General features: G+C 37.2%; 1 protein-coding gene across 6 annotated transcripts in view; it reads left to right on the forward strand.

Moving 5' to 3' along the window:
• Nucleotides 1–12,015, forward strand: part of LOC309843774 (uncharacterized protein) — an 80,102-nt gene that overhangs the window by 39,333 nt on the left and 28,754 nt on the right. For all 6 annotated transcript variants that reach the window (XR_014300330.1, XR_014300331.1, XR_014300332.1 and 3 more), the window contains one exon: nucleotides 11,569–11,706. Coding sequence is in view for 2 of the 6 variants with exons in the window: in XM_082689520.1 (XP_082545646.1) it covers nucleotides 11,569–11,706 (138 nt within the window). In the remaining 4 variants the exon portion in view is untranslated. The remainder of the gene's footprint in view (nucleotides 1–11,568; nucleotides 11,707–12,015) is intronic.

The following is a 12,015-nucleotide window of genomic DNA, read 5'->3' on the forward strand; positions in this document are numbered from 1 at the left end:
AGTATAACTACATCAGCTCTTTTTAAATCTCAATTTGTTTGCAATATCTTTTTCCACCCCTTCACTTTCAGTCTGTGTGTATGCTTCTGAAGTGAGTCCCTTGTAGGCAGCATATAGATGCATCTTGTTTTTTATCCATTCAGCTACTCTCTATATATTTTGATTAGAGAATTTAATCTGTTCACATTTAAAGTAATTATTGTGCATAGGTATGTATCTGTTGCCATTTTGATAATTGTTTTCTGGCTGTTTTTGTAGTTCCTCTGTATTCATTTTTCTTCTATTCCTCTCTTCCATTGTGGTTTGATGGCTTTCTTTTTGTTATGTTTAGATTTCTTTCTCATTTTCTTTTTTGTATTTACTATAAGTTTTTCCTTTCTGGTTCCATGAGGTTCTTATATAACATCCTAGTTACACAGTGGTATATTTTAAATTAATTACACTCAAATCTGAATATATTCTCAAAGTATATTTTTATCCCCATTTTATGTTTTTTTTTTGTTTTTTTTTTTTTAAGATTTTATTTATTTACTTGAGAGAGAGACAGTGAGAGAGAGCATGAACGAGGAGAAGGTCAGAGAGAGAAGCAGACTCCCCATGGAGCTGGGAGCCGGATGCGGGACTCGATCCCGGGACTCTAGGATCATGACCTGAGCCGAAGGCAGTCGTCCAACCAACTGAGCCACCCAGGCGTCCCCATTTTATGTTTTTGATGTCACATTTACATCTTTTTATGTATCCCATCACTATTTATTGTAATTTTAGTTGACTTCACTACTTACTGTCTTTCAACCTTCATACTAGCTTTATAAATGACTAAATATGCCATCTTTACTATATATTTACCTTTTCCAGTGAGTTTTTTTTCTTTTGTATGTTTTTTTTTCATTAATTAGTGCTATTTCTTTTTGGCTTGAAGAAGTCTCTTTAACATGTCTTCTAAGGCCAGTTTAGTGGTGATTAACTTTTTGCATATCTACAACAATATCCTTATATTCTGAATGATGACCTTGCCATGTAGAGTATTTTTACTTGGAAGTTTTTTCCCCTTTCAGTACTTTAACATATCATGCCACTTTCTTCTGGCCCACAGAATTTCTGCTGAAACATCTGCTGATAGCCTTAGGGGATCTACCTTGTGTGAAACAAGTTGCTCTGTTGTGCTGCTTTTAAGATTCTCTCTTTGTATTTAACTTTTGAGATTTTAACACGTGTCTTGCTGTGAATGTTTTGGCTGCAAAGGAATTCTGGGCTTTCTGGATTTGGTAGTTTTTTTCCCTTTCCAGATTAAGGAAGTTTTTAAACATTATTTCTTCAGATAAATTTTCTGCCCCTTTCTCTCTCTTATCTCTTTTTGGGAGCCCTGTAATATGGATGTTATTCCACTTGATGTTGTTATTTTAGTCCTTTAAGGTATCTTCACTTTAAAAAAAAATTTTTTTTTTCTTCCTGCTCCATCTGGGTAAGTTTCAGTGCTTTCTCTTCCAGCTCACTGATCAGTTTGTTTTATCTGGTCTGCTGTTGAACCTGTGGTATATTTTTTTTAGCCCAGTTATTGTATTCTTTAGCTCTGTGACTTCTGTTTGGTACTTTCTTTTTTTTTTTTTTTTTTTTTATCTATTTGTTAAAGCTCTGTGTTCATTTGCTCTTCTCCTGAGTTTGGTGAGCATCCTTATGATCATTACTTTGAACTCTATCATGTAGATTACTTATCTGCACTTCACTAAGGTCTTTTTCTGAGTTTTTTTTCTTTTTTCCTTGAAATTTCTTTTGGAACCCATTCCTCTGTCTCCTCACTTTGCCTCACTCTCTCTGCTTGTTTCTATGTATTGGGTGAAACGGTTACCTCTCCCAGTCTTGAAATAGTGGTCTGGCATTGATGTGATCTATGGGACCCTTCTGGGGTCTTCCTTTCCTTCCTCTTTCTCTTTTTCCTTTCTTTCCTCTTTCTTTCTTCCTTTCTTTCTTCCTTCCTTCCTTCCTTTCTTTCTTTCTTTCTTTCTTCTTTCTTTCTTTCTCTCTTTCCTTCCTTCTTCCTTCCTTCCTTCCTTCTCTTTCTCTCTCCTATTCTCCCTCCCTCTCTCTTTCTCTCTCTTTCTCTCTCTCTTCTAGTTTTCCCAAGGAATGTATTTGCACATACCTGGGCACTGGAAGGCTCTACATCTAAAGGAAAGTTTTGGTTAAGTATGGCTTGTGGTGGCATTTTAGGACACAGTTGGTCAGTGGAAACTTGATCTTGGAGTCGTGGAACTGCTTGATTGCTGGTCAGTGGCACTTGCTGGCTGCAATCTCCTCCACCTTCATTATCTAGATTGTGCTGGGTGCCTGTGTCTCAGTAGCACTGGGTGACAACATTTGCAGTGTTCAGGTCCCAGTATTCCTGGTATGTATTGTTGGTTCCACTGTGGGATTCATAGTATAGCCAAATGCTGAAGTTCTTCATCTACAAGGGGGGATTCCTCCAATACCTGTCCATAGTAGATAATTTCCCCTGAAGACTTCATCTTCTTTAGCAGAGACATGAAGTACTAGAAGCAGGACTTGGTGACATAATTAGGTGCAAATGTTTGCATGTGATAGAGGGGAAGAATGCAGAATTTGTGTGTGGGCAGACAGTACCAATCTGTACTCTTATAATGTGCTTGAGACCTTCATGGCACACACTCTGCTCTTCCTGACATCCAAGAAAGGGAGCCCTTTACTGCCTTTACTGTGGGGCTTGAACACATGACCCTGAGATTAAGACCTGAGCTGAGATCAAGAGTTGGGTAGTAAACCCACTGAGCCACTCAGGTACTCTGAGAGCCCTTTACATTCAATGAAATCTTTTATGGTATGGATACGTGTAGCTTTGAAGGAAGTAGATCTAATCCTTTAGTACAAAGTACTTGTAGACAGTCTGAACGAGGAAAAGGTAAGAGTTTCACCTTGTATAAATAATGCTGTACAGTGCATCTTATGATGTATGCTTTTATGTTAAAATGCTGGAAACTTGTTTAATTTGTACAGTCAAGTGCTCTTTGTTTTCCAGTTGTCTATATTCCTTTGGTATAGCTTGTGAGTTGGGGAAGGGTAGTGACAATTCTAGTTTTACTTAGAAGACTTTCAAGTGAATGCAGAACTCTCTCTGGGATAGTTATTTCTTACCATCCTCTGACCCTAGGTTGATGATGTGAAATGACTATTTTGATGTTTTATCCCATACATAACCACACTGTGTGCACATAAACAGATAAGAGTACATGAGTGCTGCCATTTCAGGCTATTCCTAATTATGTTTTTAACATTCCATAAGGGCTGAATTTGTAAATCAGTGAGTCCTTCGGTGCTAGGCATTAAATGTTGTTAATTAATATAATTGTCTAGTGTTTAGGTAAAATAAATTGATTATTTTTATTTCATTATTTTGTATTTTTTTTTTTTTTAAGTAATCTCTACACCCAGTGTGGGGGTTGAACTCATGACCCTGAGATCAAGAGCTCATGTTCTACTAACTGAGCCAGCCAGGTGCCCCTCATTATCTGTGTATTTAGCACAAGTTTCTAACTATGAAAGACACTCAGGTATACTTATATAATAATAGCTTTAAGGCCCATTTTATCAACATGCACATGTTTTAAAGGGAATATTTCCATAATATTTTTAGCTTTCACAACTTTTTAAAGTCTTTCACAGAATATTATGATGTATTTGTCACATATTAGTTTCCTTCTTGATAGATGACATAATCAAAGGCATGGACTACTGAAAGAATTACAAGGCTATAGTCTCTAATCCCCAAGGAAGGACTGGCTGCTCTTCAGATTCCCAGATGAATTGTCCCACAGCTTTTGGTGGAAAAAAAAAAGGCAGCATGTAGAGTTTTAGTTATTAATTCTCCAGCTCCATGTTTTTTTCTTGAGTTGACTAAATTAAGAGCATCTTATGTAGAGGGTAACCCACAAGCTTTGTAAGGAAGGGGCACTGTGCATCTTGTATAGCTGTGTTTCCTAAGCATGAAACTGTAATAATTACTAATAGATATTGCTGAACTCAGTGACTGAGTGAAATAATGAATGGGAGGAATGGCTCCTAAGAGAGGTTAGCCAATGACAACTGGTGCTCTTTGCAAAGCCATGAATGGTGGACCTCCATATGGCCAGTGAACTGACACAATCTATGAGCACACCATGGCCCAACTGGTTCTCTTGGTGGGATTTTGCCTGTTTTGTCCACTTCACTCATTCTCCTCAGGCCAGCTTGAGACTAGGTCTGGTGCAGAAACCATCAGTTTCTATCTGTTCTTTTGCATCAGAAAAGGTTAGGAAGTGTGAATTGTGTTCAGATGGAATGAGTAAGTGGAAGGGGCTAAATGCCTTCCAGGTGGAGATGGGTTGGGTGTCCTAGCAAAGGGTATTATGGGAATCAGCATTAGTATTGGATTTTATGCAGGACTTCCTCACTTTCAGCATCATTCTCTTGTCCCTTCGGCCCTTTACCTGAGAAAACTAGCATGCTGTCCCCAAAGAACTACTGTGACCGAATTCTGCCCCGAGCAATGCTGCCACCTGGCACTAATGAATGATGCACTCAACAGCCCAAGCAGTGCATTGGTCGGCAGGCTGAGAGCATATTTTGAGGTGATTGTTCCCTGTTCTGTGCTGTGTCTTCTGAAGGAGGTCCACAGGGACAAGTTTCTCTATGATCTCCGAACCAGGAAGAATTGTGTCCTCCCGAACAAATGGCATGTTCTTTGTTTTAGGGACACTCTGATCCATGTAATGAATCACATTTCCCTCTTCACGCAGCCTGTCTGAAAACTCAGATTCAAATTTATAGACCATTCTTGGGAAGTATAGAAGACTTCCTTGGAATAATTTTGTCTTTTAATTTCACTGAATTTTCCCTTAGGCTCATTTTGTACACCAATTTTAAATTTAGTTTATTTTATTGTTTCAGATTTTTTGTATGTTTAAAAACCAATTAAATCCTTTTGGGAAAAAAGAAATAAAAATAAAGACTAATATATTCATGCAACACCTTTACTTTAGTTTTTTGGTATCCCAGGTCTTAACTTTACACCTTTTCCCTCTAATCTCAGTATCGATCTACTACTTCTTAGGGGCATAGTCCTTTCTGGATTTTTTTTCCCCCCTTGTTTTTGTTTTTGTTTTGTTTTAAATAGGAATTTAACTATTAAAAGTAAGTCATTGGGGCTCTTGGGTGGCTCAGTCGGTTAAGCGTCTTTCAGCTGGGTCATGATCCCAAGGTCAGGTTCCCTGCTCAGCAGGGAGCCTGCTTCACCCTCTTTCCCTCTGCCTTCTGTTTCCCCTACTTGTGCTCTCTCTCTCTCTCTGTCAAATAAATTAAAATCTTAAAAAAAAAAAAGAGTAAGGTGTTAGTAGCAATACCTACAGCTTTCTGACTATGTGAATTTAACTAGATTATTAGATTATTTAATCTTTTTCAATTATATAAGAAGAGTAATACTATTTATTTATGTGAATGTTGTGAGGGTTATACAAATACTGCATTAACATACATAGTACCTTATTTGACACAGAGTAGGCCTTTTGTTTAAAAGTTTTCTAAGTGGAGGGGCGCCTGGGTGGCTCAGTGGGTTAAGCCTCTGCCTTTGGCTCAGGTTATGATCTCAGGGTCCTGGGATGGAGCCCCACATCAGGCTGTCTGCTCAGCTGGGTGCCTGCTTCCTCTCTCTCTCTCTCTGCATGCCTGTGATCTCTCTCTCTGTCAAATAAATAAAAATAAAGTATTTTTTAAAAATTAAAATAAAAATAAATAAATAAATAAAAATAAAAGTGTTCTAAGTGGGAAATGCACTGGATTTGCAGTGAAATCTCTTTTTTCCCCCCCACTCATTAGTTTATGATCTTGGGCAAATCATTTTACTTCTTTGGAGATTTTTCTCACATATAATTTTATGGCTTGGTTGAGAGAGCCCTTAGGATTCTAGCTTTGCTATTCTTGGATTCTTAAGGTTGTCCTGAGTAACATGTGAGAGTATGTCCTCACTCTGTTCACAGTAGGAATGACATGAAAACATTCACCTGGGCATAGAGAGGTCTTGGTTAGAAGGGGATCCAAATCTGAAGCAGGAAATTAATAGGCTTATTGTGCTGGTCATTAATGTTCTTCACTGATATCGGTTATGGTATTTGCAGAGGTAGTAGCATCTTCTGGAATACGCTGAGTTGTTAGTGATTATAGTTCTGAATTCAAGTGGATTTCAAAAGATGTGTTATTCTGGATGTTACTCTCTGTAGTGAATGGTTTATAACTGGCTGCTTGGCAAATACTTGGTCATTATTTCAATGACCATGATTGCTAATGATCACATTTGGTTCAGTCGTGGAGTCAATCACAACAAGTGTCTGCGTCCAAGATAAAGTTACCATTAAGGAAATATTGGGCAATAGGAGACCCCCCCAAAAAGAGGAAACTCATTTATCAAGAAGATAAAGGAAGGGTTTGTAGTAGATGTAGAAGAATAATCTACAGTGAAATGAAGCTACACTCATAGCCGTTCATGAAGATGCAGGGTATTTTCATTTTTCACAACATTTTTCACTGTGTGGTTTTAGCCAAGTTATTTATCTCTCAAAGCCTCAGTTTTCTCATATGTTAAAGGGATAGTGATTCTTACCTCATATGGTTGTTCTAAGGAGATAATGTAAGTGCTGAGATATGATAGTTATAGGTAACTGGTATTATCAAAACTATTAGTATTAATATAATCTACAAATTCACACTCAGCTTCAAGGTTTCGCTATCCCTAACCTAATAAAATATGCAGACTATAAGAATAAAGGTAAAAACAAAGCATTTAGAGGGGTGCCTGGGTGGCTTGTTCAGTTGAACATCACACTCTTGGTTTTGGCTCAGGTTGTGATCCCATGGGTTATGGGATCGAGCCCTGTGTGGGACTTCATCCTCAGTGGGAGGTTGGCTTGAGGATTCTCTCCCTCTGTCCCTCTCCCCCTGCCCCTCTCCCCACTCTCTCTCTCTGTCTTTCTAAACTAAATAAATCTTTAAAAAAATTTAAATGATTGAATGATCAGAGTAGAGTGCATATGGAGAGAAAAAAGTTATAATAAATTTTTGAATCAATGCATTGTGTCCATTAGTTTTCATCCTATCGTTTTATCCCAGGGATCTTTCAAAAGGTAGCCATCTACTTGTCCTTTTGATTAATTTCATTCTTTCTACATGAAGTGGGATTATAAATTAAAGACACTAGTTTCTATAAATTTCCGTCATTATTTCATAGTCCCATTTTGCCTACTTCTTATGAGGTTTCTTTCTCTTGCTTTTCTGTGGGATAAATTTAAATTTGCTCATCTTGTTCAAAAAGAAAACAATATGACACTTAACTCTGAAAAAAAATCTCTACTTTGTAATCTAACTTTTTAAAAAATGGTAAAAAAATAAAAATAAAAAAAAATAGCCAGAGTAAAGTGTTAAACAAAACAACAAAAACTCTGAACAAAGTGAATGTTAAGATATGGCGGAATTATTGTTACAAAAACAGAGAAACCACTGAAAACTACTCTGGTTTTGTTTCAAGTATTTTCGTCTCAATGAGCTTCAACTTTTGCTTGGTCCACTGAAATTCACTGAATTCAGAGAAATGTTGAGATTTGAAAGGGTAACAATGGGTGGTAGTTACAGCCTCAGAACACAGCACCTGGGAGTGGTGGTTTTCTTGTGTTTCACTGTTTGAATCTTTCAAAAGAGAAGTGAAATTCTATGATCCAAAGTTCATTGATTTATTTTATTTTGACCTGCATTTTCTTGTGCAATTTCTCAAAAATTAGTCTGTTTAGATTTGAAAACTGTATAGACAATTTTTTAGGCAGTATTTTCATAGAAAAGAAATTAGGACTGAAATCCAAGAACTTGGTTGCCTAACACTTAAAAATTAGGATAACTTTAATTCAGTTTTCAAAAAATGTTCCATAATTATTAATTTATTATTGAGTTAGATGCACTAGCTTTTTCAAGCAGTTTTACTGTGTTATTTTTTAAATTTAAAATTATTTTTAATTGTGGTAAAAAAATAAAAACACATGAAATTTGTCATCTTGAGCATTTTGAGTTAACTGCAGTTGTGCTATAGATTCACATTGCTGTGCAGGAGCGCTCCAGAACTTTCTCATCTTGCAAAACTGAAACTCTATAATCATTAAACTAGAACTCCCCATTTTCTCATCCCCCAAACTCTGCTCCATTCAGTTTTTTTTTTTTTAAGATTTTACTTATTTATTTGATAAAGTAGAAGCAGGTGGAGGGGCAAGTAGAGGGAGAGGGGAGGAGAGGGAATGACAGGCTCCCCACTGAGCAAGGAGCCTGGTGTGGGGCTCCATTCCAGGACCCCAGGATCATGACCTGAGTGGACGGCAGACGCTTAATGGACTGCGTCACCCAGGCACCCCCAGTTTTTAAGTGAGGCATAAATGTTTTGTGATTATAATTTGATAAGTCCAGAGGTCATTTAGGTGGATTGCAAACTGTAGGGTATGGTGCTTTTACTTGAACATGTGGACAAATGGCAGGAAATGAATGTTCATAGTACTTTTATTAGTTGAACTATAGGCTACTACTTAATGGCACATTTGAAGTACTTGAAAAGTAGGCATCACTCATACTTTTGAGTAGTGAAGTTTACAATCCAAGTTCGAACCAAAACTGGAAGCAGGCAGCAAGTCCTGATAATAAATGAGAGTAACTTTTGAAATATAAAAATAATTGAGAAGTTATGGTATTATTTTCTGTTGTGATCTTTAGAAAGGCAAATATTCATTTCAGTATTGTTTTGTCGAGGTACTACTAGCATGCCAAGGAATATGTTCAGAGGTCCTGAGTTATCCCCTCCCTGGACTTTTCAAAGCTGTGCCTAAGGAGGCTGGTGTGGCCACAGTACAAGACAAACTCTAGAAGGAGGAAATGCTGAGATGTAGATAGTGATATCTCAGAGCCCTCATTTGCTTAACTGAAAGCATTTTTTAAATGTTCATGGAAATGAATATGATAGAAGAGCTTTCAGTGCCAGAGAGAGTGAGGGCCCAACTGCCTGGTGAAGTTCTCCTCCACTTACTTAAAATGTCAACGTGATGAGATACCATCTTACTGGCTACCCCCTGGCATCATCTTCATAGCCTCTATGTTCTAATATGATGGGCAAAATAAGGCAAGATGATGGTGATGATGATGATGATGATGGTGGTGATGGTGGTGGTGGTGATCCTGAGAACAGTGATCACCCAAACTCATGGATGTTCTATTCTTACCTCAGGTGTTTTGCCTCATATGTCTCAGATTTTGGAAAGTCAAGGCTCAATGATACTTTTTAAGCCTCTACAGGATTAAATGTATAGATCTTACAACCCAGAGCTGTTTAACACTTGCTTCTAGTGTGTTTCAGGTACATTTTTACATTAAACAAGTTTTTATGTGTCAATCTGGGAATGTAATTATCATTTATAAACTTGTTTCCTCACTAAAAATGTATTTTGAGTCCAAAACAAATAAATTAAAATTTTTAAGGAAATGACCCTTTTTAAGTAGGAAATTGTTTCAATTTGTTCTTGTAATTCTATATCAGCATTTCATAAAATATTTTAATTTGGTTTTGGAATGAAAGCTATAGCTTAATTTTAATAACGAGGAGAACGGTAAGGTAGCTAAAAAATGAACAGTATTACATATATTAATTTCTTGATACATATTGGTTGAATTAATTAAGTACAAAGTCATTTATATTTAGTTATTTGACTTTGAAATATAGGATAAGAGTTTTGTTTTATTTTTTTTTAAAGATTTTATTTTTTTTATCTGACAGAGATCACAAGTAGGCAGAGAGGCAGGCAGAGAGAGAGAGGAGAAAGCAGGTTCCCCGAAGAGCAGAGAGCCCGATGTGGGGTTCCATCCCAGGAACCTGGGACCATGACCTGAGCCGAAGGCAGAGGCTTTAACCCACTGAACCACCCTGGTGCCCCTAGGATAAGAGTTTTTAAACTACAATTGAATTTTATAATGGTACTTACTTTTATATTAACATGAATTTTCACATCACTGAACTCACTTGTTTTGCCTCCTTTGGCTTTATTTGTATTTGGCCACTACTTATTCTGAGTAGAGGGGAGAGTTAACCTAAAGCTATAAATATTGTTCAGGCAATCTACAAATCCAAGGACAGATAATCATGTACAGTAGGTGTTAAAACTGCTTATGTAGTGATAAGCTACAGGACAATGTGAGGGAGAGGAATAACTGGTTATAGTGAGTCATTTAACCAATTCTGGGTTGCTAACATGCTATGGAGAAGGTCTTTTTTTTTTTTTTTTTTTTTTTTTTTTTTTTTTTTAATTTTAAGATTCTTCCTGTGGTGGAATATATAGAGATAAACTCGGTATTAATGATAGCATACTGGCATATGAGGGAAAACTATACGTTACATCTCTCATCTCGTTTCTTGCTGGAAATGATCAGCTGATTTGGCCTCCCCACCTGGGTTTTTTTCCTTTCTCAAAGTCCTATTTGATTCTTTCTCTCAGTTGGTGGGGATAGCTTTCCTGGTTAGAGGAAGACCGCCTTCAAGGAAAGAGAATATGGGTGGCTGCCCTCTTCTACTAGGACCTACACTAGAGTTAACACAGCGAGCTCACTCTTTCACCCAAATGGTCATCTATACCCTGGAGACATTAAACAATGTGGAAAGGGCCCAGGGAAAACCAGAAATGGCCCCTGGTTAGAACCTTAGAGACCTTGTGGATATGTGTAAGGACACGCTAATAATTTCATCAGTATTTACCATTAATTGAATGTTTTCCATGTGCCAGGTGCTATATATATCACCTTGTTCAAACCCCTCAAAATCTTATAAGGTACAAGATACCTTATAAGATTAATTTTCTGATTAATCTCATTTCAAGATTAGAAAAAAAAAGAGATTTAGAAAAAAAACAACAACTGTGTTAAAACATATCCCTCAAGCTGATGCAGACAGTAAAACAGACCTAGAATTCACTCGAAGATTGTTAGACCCCAACACAAATATGTCAATTATTCTGCTAGTGTTCACTACCATGGTGGTGGGGATTCATTACAGACATTGTTACTACAGACATCGTTACTATTCTTTGTGTGACTGTTTAATCTAGTTATTGCCAATTAGTTAAATTTAAAGTTCTTTACATTTCTCATTTGCTCTCCTTCCTTCTTCTTTTTCACCTCTGGTCATTTTCTTCCCACTTCTGCTATCATCCCCAAGTTGGTAGCAAAGGCCACGATTCCTGCCCATTTTCTCCTCTTACCACAAGACCTGGATTAATTAGGACAAAGGAGCCAAAAGTATGGTAGCCAGTCAGTTTCTCTTTCTGTGTGCTTTAGCCCAGCTCTCAGGATGAATTTAGATTACGCATACTCAAGGATATCCATGAGTAATAACTATAAGCTTTGTCGTAGATAACTGTATTGGGTGTGTTTAAATGTACAACTCTGTTTTTCTATTATTATGTGATATTTCATGTTGACTTGTCAAACTGAAAAATACCCATATTGATTTTGCAGAAAGCTTCACATGTGAGATAAATGCACTCAAAGACTCCTCACAAGTAGCTCTTTGGAGCTTCAGATGTGAAATGGATCATTCCTCAATCTGTAATAGACCCTTCTGTGAAGCTCTTCAATCAAACCTGAGAATTCAAGGTGAAATTGAGGGGAGGATGGGAAACCCCTACAGGGGGATATGAGTGGACTAGCGGAGAAAGGAACCGGGGGTATTTGCTGCCTCTTTTTCCAGTTTTTTTTTTTTTTTCTTTCTTGAGCATAGGAAGCCTGTCAATCAACTGTGTGACCTTACACGCTGTATAGGTATAATACCTGGGCACAAGGAGACAGCCATAGAGGTGCTCACAGAGCTGCTGTCATACATGCCTTTGATTTTGTTCTGCTTGTCATTTTTTTCCTAACAATTTTCAGGTTATTTTTAAAGTGGCTATTTTTTTTTTTTTAAAG

Source organism: Mustela nivalis (genome assembly GCF_964662115.1).
Source record: "Mustela nivalis genome assembly, chromosome: 11".
NCBI lineage: Eukaryota > Metazoa > Chordata > Mammalia > Carnivora > Mustelidae > Mustela > Mustela nivalis.